At 41.9% G+C, this 27,006-nt stretch overlaps 2 protein-coding genes across 3 annotated transcripts in view; one reads left to right on the top strand and one right to left on the bottom strand.

The window, feature by feature from the left end:
• Positions 1-11,692, top strand: part of pigk (phosphatidylinositol glycan anchor biosynthesis, class K) — a 60,510-nt gene extending 48,818 nt beyond the window's left edge. Inside the window, exons 11-12 of the mRNA XM_068340700.1 lie at positions 10,944-11,058; positions 11,599-11,692. Of these exons, the coding sequence (XP_068196801.1) occupies positions 10,944-11,048 (105 nt within the window). The 3' untranslated portion in view covers positions 11,049-11,058; positions 11,599-11,692. The remainder of the gene's footprint in view (positions 1-10,943; positions 11,059-11,598) is intronic.
• Positions 1-17,612, bottom strand: part of st6galnac5a (ST6 (alpha-N-acetyl-neuraminyl-2,3-beta-galactosyl-1,3)-N-acetylgalactosaminide alpha-2,6-sialyltransferase 5a) — a 38,884-nt gene extending 21,272 nt beyond the window's left edge. For both annotated transcript variants that reach the window (XM_068340702.1, XM_068340701.1), the window contains exons 1-2: positions 17,465-17,612; positions 16,395-16,631 (exon numbers count right to left, since the gene is read on the bottom strand). In XM_068340702.1, coding sequence (XP_068196803.1) covers positions 16,395-16,631; positions 17,465-17,479 — 252 coding nt within the window. In that variant the 5' untranslated portion in view covers positions 17,480-17,612. The remainder of the gene's footprint in view (positions 1-16,394; positions 16,632-17,464) is intronic.
• Positions 17,613-27,006: the final 9,394 nt, after the last annotated feature.

Here is a 27,006-nt window from a genome sequence, read left to right as displayed (position 1 = left end):
ACCTGCAACCTCTCCTGACTCCAAACACTTCAGTCTGGATTTATTTTTTTTGACAAGCTGAGGTCAAAGTTGTGCTCCACTCAGTGATTCATAGAATAAATACTTCATAATATAAAACACATCTATCATTTATGCACTTGCAAATCATTGGCCTCTTTAATCATAAAAAGGTCTTAACTTTGGAAGCTCAGCTCTGATATAGCTGTAAATCATCTCTGTCAAATCAATAACGGAGCCGTGACTGATAAACAAAATGAATTATGTATGTTGATTAGGCCATCTTTATATCTTTAAGTGCAAATTTTTTTTAAAAAACAACAATAAAAAGAAACAGTCGGGCCAAGATTTATTGGGTTGGCAGAAATCAAACATTCATTTCTCTGCTGAGTCTTATTTTATAATCGTGACACAGTTGAGCTGTGCTGCTTAACAGCAATCTGACTTTTTGATTTTTGAGACAAAAATATGAAATCATTTGAAGGATTTTTTTTTTCCATTGTGCATTCAGAAAGACTCCTGAAAGGGTGGGGTGGGGTGGGGGGTGGAACAACTTGAAAAAAAGATTTCAAAAAAGGCGGGTCAAGCAGAATAAATTCTTTACATTTATAGAATATAGTCGTTATTTCCCAGTCACTAGTGAAAATGTGCTTTTGCTGTTATTAAGGCTGGTTTTATTTGGCATAAATGAGTATAACTCTGGTTTTATTGGGTTTGATTCTAGGTTTGTGTACCTGAAGGTGTGATTAGAGAAAAAACAGACATAAAACCTGCTGAGAGCTCAAATAATCACACATTATTACTTTATGATTGTAGTTGGAAAAGACTAGTTTGTCCAACCTGATTGGCTTCGCAGTCAATGCTCATAGAGCTTGACCGCCTTTGGGCAACACAGCCAATAATTACCGCTCAAAACTCACATGGGTCCTAAGGGGGCATGAAATCAGCTTCAATTCTTAACCCGATCCCTCCCCCCAGCGTGGTTCTGTCCCTCGAGGAAAAGCCGTACTTATACTGCAGTGAACCATTACACACGATGTCTGCCATCCGCCCCTCAGAGCGGAGAAATAGCATTTCAGTGCCGTTATTGATTTTGTGCGGCTGAATGCGGGTGGGGAAAAGAGGGGTGGTGGGGGGGGGGGATTGAGCGTGAGCTTAGAAGGGAGGATGGAGGATGGCGAGTCTTCAAGGATGCGAGGGGACGGTGAAAATGCATGTGCTGAGAGGCAGCAATCATCCGGCGCGGCGGGACGCCGTCTGGCTCTCCATGCAGTATCAGAAAAACCTAAAGCAAAACAAACACTCTCCATCTCCTCAGAGCTGACCTTTAGGCTCATCAGAGACGCCGTTACGCTCTGCTGCATCCGCACAGAAAGGATTGCTTGTCATGATCACAACTCTAATGGAAAGCTTCAGACAATATGGCGTTGAAAATTCTTTACAAATAATCTGATATACATATAAATAAGCTTTACGTATGTTGTGATGCAGCTACTGGCCTCCGTATCTCATTAGGATCACCTCATTGGTCGATGTTTCTGCAGCGACTCCTGCAGGGTCAGGGTTTTGGTTGGGGTTTTTTTGTGAGCAGGTCTGCAAGGGGGAAATGATTTGAAAGTCAGTGGCTTCATGAGACTTTTTTTTTTCTTCTCCAGTTTTTACAGGAGTCAGCCAGTTGAAAACAGTTGTGCACGCTCACCGACACCAGCGCTAACGTCCTGCACGGAATCACGTCTGAGTCTGAATTCTCTGAGACCGAAGGGCGATTTTTTTAGGGGCTGTTAGCAACAAATGTTAAATCTCGGTGAGATTACAGAGGGAGTTTTTCCCCGCCACCGTCGCTTATGCTTGCTCTGGAGGGCATTGTTGGCTTTTGTATCTGTAAAGCGCTTTGAAATGTCTTCAGATGTGATCAAGCGCTATATAAATAAAATTTGATTGATTGATTGATTGATTGATTGATTGATTGATTGATTGATTGATTGATTGATTGATTGATTGATTGATTGATTGATTGATTGGTGATTCAATGAGGAAAAAGTTGCCATCGTGAAAGATTAGAGAGAAAACATGAGCAGTAGAAACGTTTTGGACGCAAAGCGTGTAAAATATCATCCTACCTTTCCCATTTCAGGAAACACCTCTTTATATAATCTCAGTGAATGTGTGCAGATAATTTTGAGATATTTGTCTAAATACCAATCAATCAAAATACAAAAACATGATCAAACACAATCAGGAGTAGAGAGAAGAGGACAGGAAACAGAAAGCTATTTAAACAAACCTCATCAAACTAAACTGAGTGGGTGCTTGTGATGCTAATGACTTCCCATTATACTGTGAAAAAACAGCACAAAAATATCAGCTGAAATAGATGAAAATACTTCAAAAACCAGTTTCATTCTGATGCTGGTTCCTGTGAGAACCAAATGAGATGAGATGAGATGAGATGAGATGAGATGAGATGAGATGAGGTGAGATGAGATGAGATGAGATGAGATGAGATGAGGTGAGGACAGGAAGGAGAAACATCTGAAGACAGTTGACGAGGGGATTACAACAATCCGTCGCGCATTCGCGCATCAACAGGCGCGGCTTCACCTCATCGCTAATTTTTAGTAGGTAGTCACATGATACCATACGCACATTCTATTGGCTGACGGCATCTGGAAGTGTGTCTTTTAAATTACCGTAAATAATAAAATAAGTAGTTCGTCGCTATATTGTGAGATTTTCCTTTTTGCGGGTGTTTCCCGGAACGCATTAACCGCGAGTAACGAGGGATTACTGTAATCCCATGTTTCACCTGAGCTGTGTTTCTTCTCAAAGCCTCAGCAAAGAGGAGTGTGTGTGACTCATTTTAGGGGATTATAAGTAGTCGCCCCAAATCCTCTTGGAAATGAGACGTCATTCTTCACATCATCAGTAGATATTTATACTTATACTCAATTAGCCTCACAACAGTCTGGCTAGCCGACACGCTAACAAGACATAATGGAGATGAACTGGTTTCCAACTGGTCCAGATAATCCATAAAACTCTTAAACTGATTTATATACAGTATATACGTATATTCCACCTCTATGAGGTGGAATTCATGAAGGATCTGGAATAAATTCTGTCGTAAACGTTGTCGACTTTTCCGGAGGTTATAAAGGTGATGATGCTCCGTTATGACGCTCATTTCTGATTGGTTGAGCCGTATGCTAGGTATCGACAGAGATATAAAGGGTGAGGAAGAACATCGATGCCATCGATGGCGGCATGGAGGGGGTTTCACAGACGTTTGAATATGTTCAACCGGTCATTAAAAAGAAGTGAAGGAAGAAGAAAGCGCCGCTGACGACTAATGAAGATGAAAAGGAGGGACCAGAGGGAGGGAGTGGGGCATCAAAACGGGGCAATTAGAGATCCCAGCAGCCGTCGGTTCTCCTCCAGGTTGACAGCTCCGGCTGCTTTAGATGCTCCGGTCTTTAATTAGGCCAGATTTTTTTTTCTCGGGTATAATTGAGCACCTCGAAAAACACGATATGTTTGTTTGAAGAGCAATTAATCCACTTCTGAAAAGAGAAAATAGAACCTGGCCTGAAAAAGACACGAATGAAAATTCACTTGACCAAGTGTTTTATTAGGATGGAGGGGCACAGATGATGATAGGTGGGGGGGCGGGGCAGCGTCAGAACCACCAGGACTGGGAAGAGGGTGTGTGTGTTTCGTGTGTTTGTGTGTGTGAGAGAGAGAGATTCAACACACTGCTGAGCTGTGTGTTGAAGTAAAGATTTAAAGTTTGTTCATGTTCATGATCAAAGTTTAAAGTGTTCAGTTCTTGGAGAGGAATTCAGCAGTTTAGAGGACATTAAACTGAGTGTATCACACACACGCACACACACAAACACACACAGACACACACACACACACACACACACACATGCACAGCAGATACACAATAACTCCAGGAATATTTCTCCATCGATGAAAAAACTTGAAGACATAAACCAAAGCCTCACTCTGTTTTCCTTCATTACTAAAATGATTTTTTTTTCATTACTAGAATTTTTTTTTAAATCTTTTTTTTTGCTACACCTAATTTTTTTTATTTCTATGCCTATTTATGATTTTCTATTTGTATATTCTTGTTTGTTTTTTTTTAACTTTATTTATTAATCTTTCTACTTGGTGATGTACTATTTCCTATGTGCTGGTGCTTCCTGTGTGCTTTTTCTGTGTTTCCTGTACTCACCGTGCTGTGTGCGACAGAAACATTAATTTCCCTGATGGAACCTCCTTAAGGGATAAATAAAGTTATACCCTAAAATGGGCTGATATTTTAAATCTGTCGTTGTCTGAACGGGTGACAGAAACACTGAGAAGAAGCTCAGACTTGACGGCTCTATTAATGGTTAATGGCATGAAATAATAATTTGGAAACGTTTGTTATTTTTAAATCAGTAATCTTGCAGAGGAGGACATTTTTTCTCAAACAAAGGGAGTCCGATCCATCCCCTCCAACAAAACCAAATCATTTGTTTTTGGGTAAAATATTTAAAACATTGATAAATAAAGAGTGAGTTTTGTCCATCCGGCCTCAGTCTCTCCATGTGTTGACACTCTGTTGGTAACTCTAATGCATTCAGACTGAATGCAAAACACTCTTTCACATGGTTTGCCTAGTTTACATATGATGCAAACTAGGCAAACACACAAAATGTGCATTATTCATGTGCTCTAACAGTTTCCCGGGTTTAGATGTTCTTGGTGATGCAATGTTGTGAAAACAGCGTCAGGACCTCAGATTACCAACCATGACTGCATTTGGTTTTCTGTGACTTCCACAGCAAAAGCAAAAGAAATAACTGTGTTTACTTTTTTGGGGGGTTAAAAAGGAAAAGGACGCGGCAGAAATAAATGCCTTTGGTACTATTCTCGTTTTGGGTTTTTTTCTCGGGTTGTTGGTAGCTTTTAATGAGATAAACATGAATATTCCTCAACACATTTGCACTTGAGTCAAGCTAAAAAAAAAATCAAAAAGAAAAAAATGTGCCTTTAACTAGGAAGATAAACTTTCTACTGTACAATATATATATATTAGATTGTATATAATATAATAATAAATGAAAATAATATGATAAATAAATAATATAATATAATAAAATACATATGGACCTGAAATTTTTAGAGCTCGCTGCATTAGTGGAAATTATTTTAAATAATGTAGAATATAATTGATGGATTTCAAACATTTCAAACAACTTAATTAAATTACCTAACTTTCCAACTCACTTTCTGACACTTATTTTATTCTATTTCTTCATTTCTAGTGTATAAAAGTTATTAAATCTTATTTTGTACATATGGTTGTAACACAATCAGTGCTGTGTTGTAGAATAGGTCATTCTCTATAAACCAGTTCGGAGTTCTCTGCGTCTACATCACGGGTCATAAATCACTCTGTGTCTTTACTCTGTGCACATTTGCTAATGAAATAACCTGATTTTACTGTTTGGCCTCTTGGCCCTGCCTTCATATAGAAGCCAGCAAACATGGTGTAAAGGGTTCATAAAGCAGGAACAAATTGAGAACCCTTATTTTAGGGGTGTTGTCTGCAGCAGAATCTTTACAACAAAACGACAAATGTAAAATCCAATCCCAAATCAAATCGAGCCGCAGTCGCGGCATCGACACCGTGACGCCATCTCAGCTAAACCTGATGACAGCGCCGCAGTTCATCATGCATTGTTATTACTGTGTCTACCCTCGCCGAATCAACACCTTGATTTCTTCTTCCTCACCCGTCCTCACCCTACCTCCCCCAATCCAACGTGCTCAGATGCAGAGAGTTGGGTCTCTCCTTGTTACAGCACACAATCCTCAGCCTTTAATTGGCTGCATATCAGCCTGATAGTTGCTGGTGCAGACTGGTGCAATGAGCCCCAACCATTGCTTGACCCAATACCTTCCAGCTCAGACGGAGAGAAGAGGGAACCACCACAAAACTGCAGGAAAGATGAGTTGCAATCTCTCACCTGCTTTTTGCTTTTTAAAAAATTGCAGCAGGAAGTGGTGGAGTGGTGAAGACAGGGAAGGAGGAAAAAGACAAGGAGGGAGTGGGGGTTGATGTGACAGACCGAGGCGTGGATGGGGGGGGGGGGGGAAATGAAAGGCAATCTGATAGATGAATAAAGGGGGAGCAAGAAAAAGGAGTGGCTGTCAGAGAAAGAAGCGAGAAAATGTAGGGCAAGGCCCTTCAGAGAGAGAGAGAGACACGGAGGGATTTCAGGGGCATCTTTTGATGAGGGGGAGAGCGAGGAGCTTCGCAGCCTCAGAGGTTATAACGTCTCATAAGGTCACGGATGCAGGAAAAACATCCTGAGAACATGTGCAGGATTCCTCTTTCCTAAACGGCATCATCCTCACGATGTTTATTGATGTGTTGCACTGATATGTTCCCCATAATCCTGTCAGATCAGTTGTTGGGTGCCGATGGAGCTGTTATCAACCGGCGTGCCGCTTGCAAACAAACAACGAACCGAATCGCTAAGGAGGAGATGATCCCGCCAAAATCGCGGTGTGTCTTCACGTCACGTCACAAATAAATGCCCACTTTTCTGCACAAGATTCAGGGAGTTGAAAATGAAACCGGAAAGATAAAAGGTGTCGTATAATCCTAGCGTGAAGCTTGAATATATGCATGGGTAGGGACGACGGCGATGGGCGGGGGGGAGGAATTTGAATGTTGGCACTCAGGAAAACTGTTAACTGTCAAACTGGAGATGACGTGTTTTGTAGCGACACAAGGGCAAACAGGCAATTTTCTCAGCAACTCGATAACTTCTTCTTCTTCTTCTTCCTCCAGTCTGGAGACTGGCTGTTAAAAATCTTGGGGAGGGTGTGTAATAAATCCCGTCAAGCTCAATCCCCCAAGGAGCAATTACTGTTGTGTTCTCGGAATATAACAACAAGCCAAAGAAAAACAGAAAGAAGACATCAATAAAACATTGCCAATAGTAGGGTCCCAGTGTGTGTGTGTGTGTGTGTGTGTGTGTGTGTGTGTGTGTGTGTGTGTGTGTGTGTGTGTGTGTGTGTGTGTGTGTGTGTGTGTGTGTGTGTGTGTGTGTGTGTGTGTGTGTGTGTGTGTGTGTGTAGAGGATCTGCTTCTCTCTGGAAACATTTCCAGTCCTAAATATTCTAGTTGGAGTATGTCCATTATGTGCTGAACAGGATAATAAGAAGTGAAGAGCAGTGACCAAAGAAGGTGTGTGTGTGTGTGTGTGTGTGTGTGTGCGTGCGTGCGTGTGTGTGTGTGTGAAACACAGAAGCAGGAAGAGCGTTCTAGGACAGATTCCATATTTACCAGCAGGTTTCTTTCAGTCGCTCCATGCAGGAATGAACATGTGTGAATATAGACTACCTGTATGTCAGAGGTGGGAATTATTACATTACTGCAGATACAGTTTAAGGTGGTATGAATGCACAAAGTCAACTAAGTACAGTGGTTCCTCTACTTACCAATGTCTCTACTTACGAAATTCTCTACTTACGAAACGCCTCAACAGGAAAATATTGCCTCTAGTTACGAAAGAAATTTCGAGTTACGAAAGGTAAAAATACAGTTTTGGCTGACACTCGCAGCTCCCACAGGTTCCTGAACGCAACATTCTCATAGCTGCTCTGCCATTGGCTATTACCTAGCATCCTGGCATCCCATTGGCTTTGTTTGTCCGTACAAACAAAGCAAGAGATAATAGAAGAGCATGAAAAAGGGATGCGTTTGGTTGACTTCTTAAATTTGTCATATAAGAGAAAAGAACAAAAGAAAGAACAAAAAGAAGAACAACTGCACATTTTTGTAATAACCCTTTGCTTTCCTCTGATTATTAATCATCGTAATGCTTCTTAGATCAGTCACGACCTCACGGAGGGGCTCGACCCTTACGCTCTGAATTCTCAATCGTCTCCATGCTGACCACCTGAAAGTAGAAATACTTGCACCAAAACCAATGAGGTGTAAAGAAAAGAATCAAACCATTTAGTTAAGAAAAGCCCTCTCTGCTGAAATGAATCCCAGCGCTAATGTTTATCACCCATTCTGTGTGTAAATGGACACACGTCTGCAATGCAGTGAAACCTAAACGGGTGATTAGCCACAGGCGGCTGAATGGGGTTTACATCCAAAGGCTGATAACAATGAAAGAAACCGTTCTTTCTGCGGCAGACTCACATAAAAAAATGCTGCTTTAAAGGATTTTTATTTGTCCCTGTTCTTCACCAAGGTGATGAGCCTCATTATTCTAATCCAGAGCGTATTCGTCCAACCAGGACTTCATAAAAAAAAAAAACAATGCGCACAATCCTGCTAACAGCCGTCTGTTCTCCCTCACCGTCTGATCTCACGATAAACCCCGATAATTGTTTTTCACGTTAGTATAACCTGAGGAAAAGGCTCAGTGGGGGGGTACTCAGGGGTCACATGTTAGTATATTTGCATCACACAATGCAAAAATACCCAATTACTGTACTTGTAAAAGTCCTGCAATTTTACCAAAATGCATTCAAATAATCGTCTGAATTTGCAAAACCGTGAATCCTGTTTGTGATTTCTGATCATGATCTCACAGTCAAACCAAGATGAAACTATCTGACATGTAATTTATTTTGAAATATTAATATTGTGGCGTCAAAACATGGGGCCTATCCCGTTTTAATGGGTCACAAAATAAATATGAGGGATTGGGAGAGGATCCATGATGGTAGGAAGGACGAGAAGAACGCTGTTCTGCTTCAAAAACCTGAAGTCATGGTTCAATTTTTTCTAAAAACTTTACTGTTTGAAATACAAAATATTCAATTTCTTCTTCAAAAAGAAAGAAAACAACAAAATGTGACAAACTGATAATGTTCTAAGGAAATTTTTAATTTGAAAGGCAGATGGATGAATATGGGGGGGGGGGTAAAAAGTTCACTATTTCCTTCTGACATGTTGGAAATCAGAGGTAAAGGTGAACGTATCCCAGAATGCAACTGAAAATCCTTTTGTAAGTGCGTCGTTTGCTGCTTTGGAGCTCCTTGTTTCCAACAGTGTTGGGAACATTAACATCTATATTAATGCCTGCGCAGACGATTTTGCTGCTATCGGTTATTAGTAAGCATCTGAGACTATCATCATCATCATCATCATCAAGGCTTTTGTTGCATTATTAATGAGATGAAGATGGAGGGCGGAATTAACACTGATTACAAGCCGAAGAAATAAGAGTCATTTTCAGCTCATAAATTGACAGATCCTCTGCTGCGCCGCTGAGACGAGTCTCTGTCAGTTAAATTAGTCGTTGCCAGCTGTCTTTATGTCATTCTTCTTCAGCGTTACAATGTCAAAGCTTTTTTTTTCGTCAGAGCTGGGGCCTTGTTTTTTACGTAGAAAGGCTCAGTGTTGATTTGACACAAGTTTCAGGGTAGAATTTGGGGTATTTGTGGACCGTTTCCGACTGATCAAACCCAAAGGAGATTGCTTAGATTTAAACGTCTGAAGGATGACGATTGTTTATCATGACTGCAGATATAACCGCAGCAGAAGGTTTCAAAAGGCGCCGTTCTCTTGTTTTTAGATCGCTGGCAAACAATTCATTCAATTTATTGAAGTAGAAGTTAGAGGAACCATTTAGAAATTAGCCTGCTGCTGCCTCATAATGAACACGGATCCCACTTGACTTTGAGCTTATTATCTCAAAGAACAAGCGCGCATTGATTCAGCAAAAGAAGCTGTCAGGCTGTAATTTAGTCTATTTGTTATTTGTTCGGTGCACATTAATTCTGCAGCGCTGGAAGCATTGGAGGACAGGATAAGGACTAAGCAACAATAACGGAGCAGATCTCAAATTGTCTGCAGTCCTGTGTGACCTGTGGAACGGTGTCTGGTCTAAACATAGATTACAATAAGTACCAGAACTATGTAGTACTTGTGGTATCTGATGGTAATTTGACATTTATTTAAAGAAGAAACTATTGCAAAGTTGGAGTTTTGTGGTGCATTTCTTTCCATAAAGGCCTTTTTTTCCAAAGAAGCTGCTACACTATTCACATTGGGAGATCTTGCCTCTTCATCGTTGTCTCTTAAACCTACGAACCACAATTCACCTGACAGAAATTGGGGTTTTGGGCAGAAAGCCAGAGTCAGTTTGGGGAAATCGAGTTTGTAATGTAGAAAAACGACTCAATACTTGATTGCTAGCCTAAACGTGACCACATCACCAAGCTGATTCAAAGTGTGGATTGTTCTTCTCACGTTTCAATTACAGGCAAACCTCGGTTTCTGACCACAATTCGTTCCGGAAGGCTGTTCAAATACCGATTTGTTCCAATTCCGAATACATTTTCCCCATTAACAACATCCGTTCCAAGACCCTAGAAAACTACCTTTTTTCAACATAATATCCATCCATTTTCTGCTGCTGTTTCCTCGTACTATATGTTATTTCATAATGTCATTTATATACCAAATTGTATAGTAATGAAACATATCAAAGAAATGTAAAAGAAAGAAGCAAACACGAGAAATAAAGAAAAAAACATGGACGTAATCAGGTTAGCCTAAGGTACGAGTTACAGTAAACTAAAATAAAAAACACATTAAAGTTAAAGCATAATAACAATAAAGATAAGAGTTTTTACCTTTGTGGTGGTGAGCAGTTGTGTTACGTACGATCCTGTGACGCTGTTATTTTGGGACTTCCTGTTGTACCCTGAAGTGGTCACATGTAAATATAGTACGCTTGTTCTGTTGAGAGCGACACGCGTGACGTGCCAGTGTTCAATTGAGTGTTCAGGTGAGTTCGACTTCCAAATTTTGTTCGACTTCTAAGACAAAAACATTCCGAATTTTTTGGTCGAATTCCGATTAGTTCGATGTCCAAAGCGTTCGATAACCAAGGTTTGCTCGTACTCTCTTGCAGGATGCAGAAATCGAGCTTTCTGCCTTCATCATTTGGATCTCCTTGTATTTTTCAACTTCTCCATGCCGGTGGTGCCTGAATGAACATCTGGGGACTGTGACGTGATCGTCACCAGGTAAGGAGATTGCTTTTATGGGACCAGAATGTTTCTTTACACAACATATTCTATTCGTTTAAGAGCAGCACTTCATGACTCGTAGCCATGCGTGCACATGTATGCGTAGCTGCAAACATACTAACATCTACTAAAATGCACAAAACGGGTCTCTAGAAGGTGATTTGTGATGACTCTGACGACAGATCCTCACTCCAACGGTTGACATTGGTTTTTATGTAAAGCTTTTGGATGCGTGTGTGTTTGCAGCCACACATACGTGTGCATTTGTCAAATTCAACACTGTTAGGTAACAGAAATATCAGAAGAGGTAAAGAAAACTTGAGCTTCTGCGGTTTAGAATAGAAGCACGTAAATAAACAGACAAAGCTTGTTTTCCATAAGGACACGGGGATAATGATAGTAATAATAATGGGTTGGAGTTATATAGCGTGTGTGTGTGTGTGTGTGTGTGTGTGTGTGTGTGTGTGTGTGTGTGTGTGTGTGTGTGTGTGTGTGTGTGTGTGTGTGTGTGTGTGTGTGTGTGCCCTGATTTCACAGGCGACATCAGAGGACTAAAGATGACTCAGACATGAAGGAGGCTTCAATCTCACGTGTGTCTTGGATGTACAGAACATTTTCTGATCTGATAACGATTCGATCTATACATGAAGCACAATGTGTCAGTGTGGTATTTATAAATGTTAATGCCCTGTAGGCAGATTAAATGCCCCATAGCATAGATACATTCAACTGGTCTTTGAACAGCATTGCTAGAAAACAGTCTAAATGTTATCTTTAAATCCACCACAGCGGTTCGTGTGTCATTTTCAGATTCATTCCATTTGTTCTTTCAATCACATCAAAGTTGAATTATTGTTTTTTTACCTTCACTACGTCGCTAAGGACCTTGTGCAGAAACTTGAGATCCCATCAAAGACTCTGTTATTGATATGTCTGAATTAATACGGAGTCCTTTCAGCGGAGTGGAAGGAGGAGAGGGCAGAAGCACTTATTCCTCATCAGCGCTGAGAGTACGACCGGTCGACTCCTCAATGCAAACGTGGAACCAAAGAACCTCCATCATGGTTTCTACGGGAGGTTTTTAGGGCTCTCTGCCCCCCACCCCCCACGCCAGAGTTCACCAACTTTAACACTCCAGAACTGCTTTCCCTTATTTCTAAGGGGAAGACGCGTACTGCTTTTACAAATCTATAATTAATAACCTTTGTATTCGACGTCTTGGGGCGGGGGGCGGGGGGGGGCGTTGCTCCAGGCATTCAAGAGAGAGATTAAGCCAACATACTAGTAGCAGTTTCATCATTCCTCTCTCCCTCATTAATCACGCCTAAAGAGCTGAGTAATGCAGCCGGAGAGAAAAGCGAAAAGCAAAAAGAAAATCAGTGGGGGGGGGGTTTTATTGCATGTGGAATGTTGGAAGCCGTTATCCATCTCCCAACGTTTGTGCCAGAAAGGTATCCTCCATTTATCATAATTTAACCTTTTCCGGATCCTTCGCAGGCCAAACAAAGCGAAAACACACAAGGTTGAAACACACAGGAGAATGAAATCGCCTCAAATTTACCTTAAAGTTGGGAATGTATGACTTTACTAGTGATCCCCTCACCACAGAATGCCAAAAGGCACCGAGTGTGAGATTACTCTGTCGAGGGATGCTTATCGAGCAGCAGCACCCCCCCTCCAAACCCTCGTGCTCTTCATCCATAATTGCTTTCCAGGCCTGCACTGAGAAGACCCTGAAGCTATGTTGTGTTTGGCGGGAGCAGAATGCACTGGAGATAAGTTGAAATCCACTACTGCCCCAACTAGGGGTGCTTGTGGCATGACGAAGCAACTATTCTCTCTCCCCGTTTCAGCCGAAAACAGAGAATATCTGTTATAATAAACGAGGTTTTTCCGCGTGAAAATAATGACGATCTCTGACGGTTTGTGCAGTTTGAGTCGTAATTTTTAACACATTTAGTTTACAAGACGGAATTCTGGGGCCATTATGAACTAATAGGGGGAGTTTTTCCGACTCGCTCAGAGTTCATTTTACCTCCAGAAAGTAGTGCATCCCTGTGATGCGCTTCGAGAAAAAAGTGTGCATCCCAACATGACATTCATGCATCCCAAAAAGTGGAGGTGCATTTTTTTCCCAAATATTATATCGTGGAAAAAGGTAGCATGGATTTTTTATTTTTTTATTGAAAGTATTTAAAGCTTGCGTCCCTGTCTGACGATCAAAATATGTGTGTCAAAGACGGAAGGATGCATGCAAACGAGAACTTTACAATTAAAATGCTGCTGGCAAAGTAGAGGAACTTTTTTAATCCTTAGTGTGGACTAAGGATTAAAAAACCAGACAACTGAAGCAGGATCTGCCTCCCAATCCCCCACCATGAGGAAGAGAGAAGTAAAGAGCAACGTGTTTTCTATCAAGTTTGGGGTTTTTTCTGGTATTTTTCTTTGTGTTTAGTTCTGTTAAGAAAATGAAGATGGATGGAATGAATTTTTTTAAAAGGTATGGTAAAAGTTTTTGCATATTAATGTTGACTAAAATACACAAAAGGGACTCTAGAAGGGGATTTCTGATGACTCTAATGATATATCCTCATTTCACTAAATGGTTATTTGTTTTTATGTGAAATATATCAACAACTGTTTGCTGAATTGCGTTAAAATGCGCATATTCCCCTCAGGATAACATACTGTATACTGAAGTCAGTGTTTATCACCAAATGCTTCCAAATCTATCAATGAATAATCAATGATTATCTGTGATTTGTGTTTTTTTAGTGTGCAACAAAACGTTGATTGACGTTTAAATTACCGTAAATACTATAATAACTAGTTTGTTGCTATATTGCGAAATTTGGTTTCTCATGAGGGATCACTGTGTTACTGTAGATGGAGAATGGATGGGACTAAAAGACTCTCCAGAACAGTGATCCGAACAGTGCGGAGGAGCGAGCGGTTCCTCTGGTTCTTGCTCGTGCACTGCCAACTGGAAAAAGGCAGCCCATTTCATCCGTTTCCAGCACCACATCCGGATGTCCTTCACGGATGATAAGACTGCTTCGTTCTTTGTCTGCAACAAAAAATCTCCATCTCTTCTTCACCTGTCTGGCGAGGGCGGCGGCGGCGGGGGGGGGATCAGGAAATCTGTGTGATGCTGGTGTCAGGCAATCAGACAGAGATGGTTACACCATCTCGTCCTCTTATCTACAAAGTGAGACAGGCAAGAGTGGTTTCCCGTCCTCCTCCTCCTCCTCCTCCTCCTCCTCCTTCTTCTCAGTGACAATTTAAAATGGAGGAGCGCTATAGGAGAAGAAGCCCTTGGGATTTCACACTCTATCTTTCACTTACAAGTCAGTTCCGTCTTTTTTTCTTCTGTCTGTCGTTCCATTCTCTCAGGCTGACCCTTTCTTGGGCCCTACACTCTCTGCTATCACTCTCTCCACCCCTTACCCTTTCCTACTTTTGTGCTTTTCTGTTATTCTCTTTGCCCTTACTTTTAAAGAGTTTCACTTGCTTTTCATCTCCTTCCCAAGTTTCTTTGCTCCTTTATCTCTCCTCCATATAGTCTCCCCCAGCACACACCATCTGACTTCACACTGACCTAGATGGAATAAATTGTAATGTAAACTCTTGCTAAAAAAATATCCAAAATGATTAAAGACACATGTAACATACAAAAATATTTTTCTAAACATTTTTCTTGATTTTAAGCATTTCAAGCGTTCTGGAAAAGTTCATTGGCATCCGACCAGACCTTCAAAAAACATTTTCTGGGATGCGATGAGTTTGTGGGAAATGATGTGTAAAAGGTCAATGGGTTCCTGGCACTGCAGCTTGTATATGCAAGCCAGCTGATATCATGGAAAGATCAATAAAACATAGAGTTCAGCAAACGATAATGAGGAAAGTACATGTTCACGTCTGAGGATTTGGTCTAAACGGTGATCATTTAGTTCTGCTGAGGAATAAATGTGAGGCAAAACAAAAAAAAATGTCTTCACTTTGTCAGATAAAGTAAGTTCATGTTGTAAACCACCATATCCAATAATAAACGGTTGTTCCACTTCAATGTGCATTGCAGTCACTGCAGTATTCAGTGGCTGAATGTGTACGTGTCCAAATACATGAGGTATAAATGATGTTTTGTGGAATTAGGGCACCAAAATGTCTATAAGAGCGAAAATAAATTGCTATTTCATTTTTGATGTTCATCTTTTCTTTTTTATCTAAGCTCATCAAGTCAATTATACGTGGCATATTTAGGATTTCTGACGTAAAATACGACTTGATTCCATTATAAAACAACGACAACACCACAGATGCCTTCTAAATTCTGACTTTAGAGGCAAAACTTACTACAAATATTCATTCCAGGGTGACACAAAATGACAACTGCGATGTTACAGGATGAACCTAAACAGGGAAAGAAGATTAGGGACCCAGAGCATCTTTACATTCTATTACCGTGACAACAGACTCCTGCTTCAGCATCATTTTATCAGAGACAAAGGCCACAATGTTTGTCTGCTGGCACAATTAATGCTGCAAATCAGCGTGCTGCGGCTCCTTCTGTTCCACTTGGAAATGCAAACAGGTTTTGTGTCTTTTCATCCCTTGTAGGAAACTTTTGGAAGCTTTTTTTTATTATTATTATTTTTAAAAAGGTGTTATTATCTTGGAATCTGTCTACCAGTCGAGCCAAAAAAAAAATCTCCAAACATGTAAGCATCTGAAATCCGACGGGCTGCAGAACTGTTGCATCCATCATGTGGCTCAGCGGTGCAGACCGGTCCACGCACCGCCCTGCAGCCCATCAACCAGATTGCCTGCAGTGATACATGCTGTCTCCTATGTCGCCTAAAAAAAATAAAAAGCCTTTACAAGTGATTAGGCCTGCTTCACTTGCAGTGCCATTTGCTCCACAGTACTCACATTGATTGTTTTCTCCTGGCTTGGTAAATAGTCAATAGACCCCCCACAGTTGATGCCAGGGTTTACCTAGCAGCACCTTTCCCTGGCTTTATCAATTAGGCTGTAAGACTCGCAGCGAAGGATTTCATCTGTAGCCGAACCCATTATTAGTAACGACAGGTGAGAATCGAGTGCTTAACGCAGCGCTGGGGAAATTGTGATAAATGATGAGGGGAGGCTCCGTCTTTCTAAAGAGGGGAGATGGATGAGTGCTGGTCATTAGAAAGAAGAGTGTGTGGGGGGGGGGGGAGTGAAGATGCAGAAAAAGGATTCCTAATGTACTCAAATAAACCTGCTTCCACTTTCAAAGGATTTGCGCGCATCTTCGTTTAAAACCATTCATTTTGCGGGACGCGCGTTTTTACCTTATGGTCGATGATGCCGCTGTATCCCTGGAGGACCGGGGGTTGGGGATCGGTCACCCCACCGGCGGGGGCGTCCGTGGGCCGCCGCAGCCCCCGCAGCTGCTGATGCTGCTGTTGCTCATCCTGACGGACGTGCGTGTCGTTCGCGTCCCTGGAGGCTCCGTTGAAGCTGCCGTTGTAGACCAGGAACAGGCTGGCGCACAGGAGAAGCACCAGAAGCACCGCGACTCCATGGCGCTGACGCACACACAGACACAGAAACAGACGCTGAACTGAGTTTTCAAGGCGCTGATAGGTTTGATAAGTGATGGGAAATGATCTTCCCTCATGGGGAGACACTAATCCCAACAAACTTCCTGTAACTGTCCACTGTGCCAAATTTTACGCGCAGAAAAAACTTAAAAAACGAGGGGAAAAAACACTTGTTATGGGTTTAATTATAAGGGCAAGCCCCTGATCATTAAACTAACGAGCTGTCAGGTTGTTAATGATGTTTTTTTGTTTTTTTTTGCTGTGCTTTCATGCATTTTAATATGCAGGCGCGATACAAGGAGCACATCTGTCAGGCAATTTACCGTAAATGTCTCTCATCTCCAGTAAAAAGTTCACGTCTTGACCTTGCGAGTCAAGCCTGCTTCAGTCTGTCGCGTTAAACGGGGTAATAAATCTCCAGGGAAGATGATTAACAGTACGTGACACTTTGGATTTGTTTCGTGGAACACACTCGAAGACAGACGAATGTGGAATTTTATTTTTTTTTTAATTTAATTCACACGACTGGCTTCACATTCCCTTGAGTCCATCAAATTGAATTCACTTTTAAATTCTTTAATCTGCATTAAACACACATGAAGTGCTCTCTCTACTCCATGTTCTCGTACTTCTGAGAATAAAAGCCTGAGCTTAGTGCCAAACAGCTGGATGTCCATAGTTCACGTCCTAATCTCTTGATCCGTCAGTGCGCAGCCACCTCCTGACCGCTGGAGCCCCACTGCGCGTAAAAAATGCTGGATTTTAAAAGCGCGATCAAACAGTTGCCCGTGGGTGGGTGGGTGGGGGGGGTGCCTTACCATAGGTGTCTTCATTTTGCGGTGCGCTGTCTCGTCACTGCGGCTCAAGTGCGTCCGACTCGACTTTCTCTCATGGTATCCCGTCCTGCGTCCACCCCCGGCGGTGCGTCCGCGCTGCGCGTCGCCGCCGGTGCGTCTTCAGACTGGAGCTCCGGCGCAAGTCGTTACAGCGGAGACCGAGCCGACAGATGTTCGGTGTGGTGTTGCTGCTGGGTCTTAAAGCCCCTCGGATCCCGGGGACTGAGGACAGGAGGTGCAGTGCAGTTAATTAAAAAAGGGGAGCAGCTAGAGGGTGATGAGGCCGTTTTGTTTTAATGGATGTATCCTGATCAGTAATACCGTGGGTGATGAGCACCTCCGGAGCGCACCTCACGGATTAATGCCGTGTTTTCTGAGTGGAAGGTGGATTATGAACGCAAATTGGAGATTATATCCAGGAAGCACCGGATCCTTGTTTATAATAGAATAGTTCACTTAAAAATACATTTAAGTCCTTATCTATTTTCCTGCATGCCCATGTTCAGGAGGATCAAGTTTCGTAGCGTATCTTTGGCAGATTTCTGCCCAAAAAAACTGAAAACAGACACTTAAATATACAATTAAAAATAAAAAAGGGTGGTTCTCCGGCTTCCTCCCACCTCCAGAAACATGCGCTTCAGGTTAACGCAGAGAGAACACGCAAACTCCGCACAGGGCGGGACACGAACCCGGAACGACCTTAGTGTGGCGGGGACAGCGATACCCCCTGCACCACAGTACCAGCCCTCATCAAACATATCGATCTTCATCTGGACTAAAACAATCATTTAACCCTCACAGCCCTGACCTATTTCAGCACATTTGATATTTGTCTCTATATACCACATTAAAAATTATTTAACATACCCATGCTTGGTATGTTTATCTTCAGCACAACTTCAGCTATATGAAGAGTTTTTATTTCCCTATAATTTATTATATTGACATACGGGGGCAAAATACACACAAACAGTCAAATTCGGAAATAGAACAAATTATATTTTATTGCACATAAAAAACGATACGCATTCTCCTTCAAAACTCCAAAACGTTTTCCACAGGCTTCTAACATATTTAAACACGGTTTGCGTCACTTACGCCACTCTTACAAAGGAGATTTTCAAAATAAGTGCAACGCGAAGTGCACCAATCGCGAGGCATGTTTGTGGTCACGTGACAAAACGCACCAATCGCGAGACGTGTTCGAATCACGTGAATGCTTGCGTCACCGCTTGTACGATGGACATAAACACGGTGCCTGATTATCAGATTATAAGGAGCCAATGTGAACGCTGATAACTCCGGTCATAATATTACTGTAGATTTATTAACGTATGAACCTAGTTTAGTTTATTCACCGTTTAATATTTACACGTACAAACTGTAACACACAAATAAGCACATCCGATTGGAAAAACAAACATGTTGTTACCGACATGTTTGTTTTTGTTACGTTTACTTATAAATGAAGTCCCTGCTCCGCTCCTTCTGAACAAAAAAAACTTCTTCCAGGCAGGGCTTTGACCCAGAATGTTTTGCCAATCGGTTCCTTCCCAACAGAAACGGAATTATAGCGTTTCCGGTTTTGCGTTCCACCCATAAACTGAGGCTCCTGAACCGGTTAGAACAAAAAAATAAAGTTCCTGAACCGGTTAATAACGTTACTTTTAACATTAATATGTAGGTGCCGTATTTTGCGCACCATAAGACGCGATTAAAAGCCTTAAAATCTCTCAAAAATCAACGCTGCGCCTTTTACCATTAATGTCTCATGTGTACAGTCAGCGCTCCGCCAGATCGGCCGTTCTCCACCGACGTAGAACGTATTACGTCACTACGTACGCCGGCAGCGATGGACCAATCAGAGAACACGACGCGAGGCTCCGTCCGGCACACCTCCGGTAGGGACCGGTAGAGGGGAGATACCGGGACTGGACCGCAGGTATTCTGGTAACCACATTTGATTGGCTGAAGACCCCCGAACAATGACGTCAGCGAAGAGACACGCTTATGACGCAACATGTAAACTCCAGACTATCAGTTCCGGTTGTTCCGGTTCACGTAGAGACCGGGGGGGGGGCTTATTTCACACTTCTCCATCTCTCTTGATCTGTGACTCCATGCCCCCCCCCCCCACACACACACACACACACACACAACATGTGGTGGATTGTGGGTCCTGGACTAACGTGTCTGCTCAGACTTCTGTCCGATGTTTCTCTAAAGCATCATGACCGGACAGACACCCGGAAACCAGCCGGTCAGCGGTGGAGAAACTACCGAGATGTTCAATGCAGACCGGAGATGAGGACTTCAGGGATTCAGAACACATTTATCAAAAAATAAAGAAATAAAAACATATTTAAAAAATAATGTCGGTGTTTGTTTTTATTTTAAATACGTAGTACAACACAGTCCAACCACAGTCAGCTTTCTGCTTCCGTTATCAAGCATGTACCGGACAATAGTGTGTACCATGTGTCCGGTTAAAGGACAGAAATAAACTCCGTAATCTAGACTGCGTCTCTTTGTACAATGAGCTGAATGGTGCGCAAAATACGGTAACTTAAGGACTTTTAAATTTAATTGGCAACTAAAGCAATTAGTTTATATAGTATTATAGATATGCCCTGAAGGAAAATATAATCAAATATATTCTCAGGTTCTGTATTTACTTTGTATTTCATCTAATAATGATATAGCTAAATACATTGTGTAATGGGCGTCCACCGTTTAGCGGCGGACGCCGGCTGTGTCATTGTTTGGCTCTTTGTTGTAGGTGGAGACACTGGAGACTGGTACGGGAGACTGGTACTGGAGACTGGTACTGGAGACTGGTACTGGAGACTGGTACTGGTGACTGGTACTGGTGACTGGTACTGGAGAACCAAATAAGGAAAAACAACCAGCCAGAGAAAGACACGATGCATATGTGTTAATGTATAGGGGCTCATCCTTAAGGTGGAGCCTAGAGACGGGCATAATAAATATCTGAGGTTCTCTGGAATGTGTTGTTCCTGCCCCTTGTCACGGTTCAGACAACACCAGATTTTGTGTTAGGGACAGAGAACCCAGATCTGCTTAGAAATATTGTATTAGGATAAAAATACATAATTGATAAACGAGACGGTTTGTTTCTTGTTCTTCCTTCCGGTTTTGAACACGCACAACTGCTCTGGGTGGACTTCGGGATAAAAGTCCGTTTACCTAACAGCCCCTACCCTACAGTAAACAGTACCACAGCAGTACACCTCTGCTTTATGACATAAGGATTATGCCTCCTACTTAGACACTACATGAAATAAGACAAGAATAACTTCCACCATGTCATTTATTGCTGAACAACAGATCTTCACTGTTCTTCTCCCATAGCTCAATATTACTACAAAGTTTAGCCTTACGGGGACACACTGCTCTGAAAATGACTGCAGCCAATGAGTTCATGTGTAAATCATACATTTTTCAGATTGACACACTGCAGTGTTTACCTGTTATAATTAAATAGTGACTGGGAGACCTCCAGGGAATAACAGGAAGTGAAACATAAGATCAAATATTTTATTTCAAGAACAAAAAAAAACCTGTATTAACCGGTTTACAATTATTTTCTGTTCCGATTCTGTTCCGAAACAGTAAAAAAATATATATATAAAGTTTCCGGCTTTCGTTTTCGTTCCATGAACCGCTTCGAGGCTCTGCTTCTCCGGCCCAGGAAGAGGAATCCTCGGCGGAATCCCTGGGATCACCAGCGCCCCCTATCGTGAGGCTGGAGAATGGCGTGCCTTTTCCCAGCCTTTTCAGGACCGCTCAACTCATGAAAGGCGTTACACACATACTGTACATAGTTGACAAAAAAAACATCGTACATAATATACATTAGCAAAATTATGGAAATTTAGTTCATAGACCAAAAAGTGTTTGAACATTTTAATACCGACATATAGATAGCATTACAGGCTCGCCTGGCTGCTGCCTCACCTCAGTGTTTCAGTGGTAAAATAACCTAAAATTGGTGATGTTGAGTAGAAAATAACTGTATAATACGCTTCACTGGATACATATAACCATTTAATTTACTTCTTCCATTTTTAATTTTTTTCATTTATTTTTTCTTATTATTTTTCTCATTATTTCTCATCCTACCTGTGTCTGGTTCATGTCCCGGTCCTGCTCAGGGCTTTGAACCAAAATTTTTTGCCAATCGGTTCCTTCCGAACAGAAACGGAATTATAAGGTTTCCGGTTTTGCGTTCCACCCATAAACTGAGGCTCCTGAACCGGTTAGAACAAAAAAATAAAGTTCCTGAACCGGTTAATAACGTTACTTTTAACATAAATATGTAGGTGCCGTATTTTGCGCACCATAAGACGCGATTAAAAGCCTTAAAATTTCTCAAAAATCAACGCTGCGCCTTTTACCATTAATGTCTCATGTGTTCAGTCAGCGCTCCGCCAGATCGGCCGTTCTCCACCGACGTAGAACGTATTACGTCACTGCGTACGCCGGCAGCGATGGACCAATCAGAGAACACGACGCGAGGCTCCGTCCGGCACACCTCCGGTAGGGACCGGTAGAGGGGAGATACCGGGACTGGACCGCAGGTATTCTGGTAACCACATTTGATTGGCTGAAGACCCCCGACGATGACGTCAGCGAAGAGACACGCTGATGACGCAACATATAAACTCCAGACTATCAGTTCTGGTTGTTCCGGTTCACGTAGAGACCGGGGGGGGGGGCTTATTTCACACTTCTCCATCTCTCTTGATCTGTGACTCCATGCCCCCCCACACACACACACACACACACACACACAAATAAGTGGTGGATTGTGGGTCCTGGACTAACGTGTCTGCTCAGACTTCTGTCCGATGTTTCTCTAAAGCATCATGACCGGACAGACACCCGGAAACCAGCCGGTCAGCGGTGGAGAAACTACCGAGATGTTCAATGCAGACCGGAGATGAGGACTTCAGGGATTCAGAACACATTTATTAAAAAATAAAGAAATAAAAACATATTTTAAAAATAATGTCGGTGTTTGTTTGTTTTTATTTTAAATACGTAGTACAACACAGTCCAACCACAGTCAGCTTTCTGCTTCCGTTATCAAGCATGTACCGGACAATAATGTGTACCGTGTGTCCGGTTAAACGGAATTATAACTTTTCCGGTTTTGTTCCACCCATAAACTGACGCTCCTGAACCGGTTAGAACAAAAAATATAGTTCCTGAACCGGTTGTAAATATCAAATGTACCGCATTTTACGCACCGTAAGGCGCGCTTAAAAGCCTTAAAATCTCCAAAAAAATCAAGTCTTCACCTTTTAACATTAAGCCTCTTATGTGTACACCGAGTTCCAAAATCTGTAAAAATGTTTTTGTGCGATTCTAGTCAGCGCTCCGACAGATCGACCATTGTCCACCGACATAGGACGTAATACGTCACTACGTACGCCGGAAGCGATGGACCAATTAGAGAACATGACGCGAGGCTACTTCCGGCACACCTCCACACGGTCAGCGGCAGTGAAATTGCCGAGCTACTCAATGCAGGCCGATGATGAGGACGAAGAATTTATCACTGATTTATCAAAAAAATAAAAGAAATAAAGACATATAAAAAATTATTTCGGTGTATTTTTTTATTTTAAATGCGTAGTACAACACAGTTCAACCACAGTCACCTTTTTGGTTCCGTTAGCTAGCATGCACCGAGTGTCCGGTTGAAGTACAGAAGTAAACTCCGTAATCTAGACTGCGTCTCTTTATACAATGAGCCGAATGGTGCGCAAAATACGGTAACTGAAGGACTTTTAAATTGGCAACTAAAGCAATTTATATACTATTGAGTCTATAGTATATGAACTACCCTACAGTATACAGTACCACAGCACTACACCTCTGCTTTATACCAGTTGTATCACTGTGGTTAAGGCTTATGCCTCCTACTTAGACACTACATGACATAAGACAAGAATAACTTCCACCATGTCATTTATTGCTGAACAACAGATCTTAATTGTGCTTCTCCCAAAGCTCAATATTGCTATTAACTTCAGTATTTACCTGTTATGATTAAATAGTGACTGGGAGACCTCCCGTTTCCTAGCTGCTGCTGATAGCCGCTACTTCTCTCTGCTCTCGTCCTGCGTACAGGAAGTGAAACATGAGGTCAGGTTAAAAAAAATTCAAGAACGAAAAAAAAAAAAAACGGTATCAACCGGTTTACTATCATGTTCTGTTCCGATTCCGTTCTGGAACATAAAAAAATATTTTAAAAAAAGTTTTCGGCTTAGTTTTCGTGTATTAGGATAAAAATACATAATTGATAAACGAGACGGTTTGTTTCTTGTTCTTCCTTCCGGTTTTGAACACGCACAACTGCTCTGGGGGGACTTCGGGATAAAAGTCCGTTTACCTAACAGCCCCTACCCTACAGTAAACAGTACCACAGCACTACGTCACTGCTTTATGACATAAGGCTTATGCCTCAGACTTAGACACTACATGAAATAAGACACGAATAACTTCCACCAGGTCATTTATTGCTGAACAACAGATCTTCACTGTTCTTCTCCCATAGCTCAATATTGCTACAAAGCGTTAGCCTTACGGAGACACACTGCTCTGAAAATGACTGCAGCCAATGAGTTCATGTCTAAATCATACATTTTTCAGATTGACACACTGCAGTGTTTACCTGTTATAATTAAATAGTGACTGGGAGACCTCCAGTGAATGACAGGAGGTGAAACATGAGGTCAATTTTTTTTTCAAGAACGAAAAAAAACCCTGTATTAACCGGTTTACAATTATTTCCAATCCAATTCTGTTCCGAAACAGTAAAAAATATTTATATATAAAGTTTCCGGCTTTCGTTTTCGTTCCATGAACCGCTTCGAGGCTCTGCTTCTCCGGCCCAGGAAGAGGAATCCTCGGCGGAATCCCTGGGATCACCAGCGCCCCCTATCGTGAGGCTGGAGAATGGCGTGCCTTTTCCCAGCCTTTTCAGGACCGCTCAACTCATGAAAGACGTTACACACATACTGTACATAGTTGACAAAAAAAACATCGTACATAATATACATTAGCAAAATTATGGAAATTTAGTTCATAGACCAAAAAGTGTTTGAACATTTTAATACCGACATATAGATAGCATTACAGGCTCACCTGGCTGCTGCCTCACCTCAGTGTTTCAGTGGTAAAATAACCTAAAGTTGGTGATGTTGGGTAGAAAATAACTGTATAATACGCTTCACTGGATACATATAACCATTTAATTTATTTCTTCCATTTTTATTTTTTTTCATTTTTTTTCTTATTATTTTTCTCATTATTTCTCATCCTACCTGTGTCTGGTTCATGTCCCGGTCCTGCTCAGGGCTTTGAACCAAAATGTTTTGCCAATCGGTTCCTTCCGAACAGAAACGGAATTATAACGTTTCTGGTTTTGCGTTCCACCCATAAACTGAGGCTCCTGAACCGGTTAGAACAAAAACATAAAGTTCCTGAACCGGTTAATAACGTTACTTTTAACATAAATATGTAGGTGCCGTATTTTGCGCACCATAAGACGCGATTAAAAGCCTTAAAATTTCTCAAAAATCAACGCTGCGCCTTTTACCATTAATCGTCTCATGTGTACAGTCAGCGCTCCGCCAGATCGGCCGTTCTCCACCGACGTAGAACGTATTACGTCACTACGTACGCCGGCAGCGATGGACCAATCAGAGAACACGACGCGAGGCTCCGTCCGGCACACCTCCGGTAGGGACCGGTAGAGGGGAGACACCGGGACTGGACCGCAGGTATTCTGGTAACCACATTTGATTGGCTGAAGACCCCCGACAATGACGTCAGCGAAGAGACACGCTTATGACGCAACATATAAACTCCAGACTATCAGTTCTGGTTGTTCCGGTTCACGTAGAGAGACCGGGGGGGGGGGGGGGGCTTATTTCACGCTTCTCCATCTCTCTTGATCTGTGACTCCATGCCCCCCCCCCCACACACACACACACACACACACACACACACAAATAAGTGGTGGATTGTGGGTCCTGGACTAACGTGTCTGCTCAGACTTCTGTCCGATGTTTCTCTAAAGCATCATGACCGGACAGACACCCGGAAACCAGCCGGTCAGCGGTGGAGAAACTACCGAGATGTTCAATGCAGACCGGAGATGAGGACTTCAGGGATTCAGAACACATTTATCAAAAAAATAAAGAAATAAAAACATATTTAAAAAATAATGTCGGTGTTTGTTTGTTTTTATTTTAAATACGTAGTACAACACAGTCCAACCACAGTCAGCTTTCTGCTTCCGTTATCAAGCATGTACCGGACAATAATGTGTACCGAGTGTCCGGTTAAACGGAATTATAACTTTTCCGGTTGTGTTCCACCCATAAACTGACGCTCCTGAACCGGTTAGAACAAAAAATATAGTTCCTGAACCGGTTGTAAATATAAAATGTACCGCATTTTACGCACCGTAAGGCGCGCTTAAAAGCATTAAAATCTCCACACACAAAAAATCAAGTCTTCACCTTTTAACATTAAGCCTCTTATGTGTACACCGAGTTCCAAAATCTGTAAAAATGTTTTTGTGCGATTCTAGTCAGCGCTCCGACAGATCGACCATTGTCCACCGACATAGGACGTAATACGTCACTACGTACGCCGGAAGCGATGGACCAATTAGAGAACATGACGCGAGGCTACTTCCGGCACACCTCCACACGATCAGCAGAAGGGAAATTGCCGAGCTACTCAATGCAGGCCGATGATGAGGACGAAGAATTTATCACTGATTTATCAAAAAATAAAGAAAAACATAAAAAATAATTTCGGTTTATTTTTTATTTTAAATGCGTAGTACAACACAGTTCAACCACAGTCACCTTTTTGGTTCCGTTAGCTAGCATGCACCGAGTGTCCGGTTGAAGTACAGAAGTAAACTCCGTAATCTAGCCTGCGTCTCTTTATACAATGAGCCGAATGGTGCGCAAAATACGGTAATTTAAGGACTTTTAAATTGGCAACTAAAGCAATTTATATACTATTGAGTCTATAGATATGCCCCTACCCTACAGTAAACAGTACCACAGCACTACACCTCTGCTTTATACCAGTTGTATCACTGTGGTTAAGGCTTATGCCTCCTACTTAGACACGACATGACATAAGACAAGAATAACTTCCACCATGTCATTTATTGCTGAACAACAGATCTTAATTGTGCTTCTCCCAAAGCTCAATACTGCTATTAACTTCAGTATTTACCTGTTATGATTAAATAGTGACTGGGAGACCTCCCGTTTCCTAGCTGCTGCTGATAGCCGCTACTTCTCTCTGCTCTCGTCCTGCGTACAGGAAGTGAAACATGAGGTCAGGTTAAAAAAAATTCAAGAACGAAAAAAACCCAAAACGGTATCAACCGGTTTACTATCATGTTCTGTTCCGATTCCGTTCTGGAACATAAAAAAATATTTTTAAAAAAAGTTTTCGGCTTA

The sequence above is a fragment of the Antennarius striatus genome, chromosome 18 (assembly GCF_040054535.1).
Source record: "Antennarius striatus isolate MH-2024 chromosome 18, ASM4005453v1, whole genome shotgun sequence".
Lineage (NCBI taxonomy): Eukaryota > Metazoa > Chordata > Actinopteri > Lophiiformes > Antennariidae > Antennarius > Antennarius striatus.
This window is presented reverse-complemented; position numbering and strand designations above follow the sequence as displayed.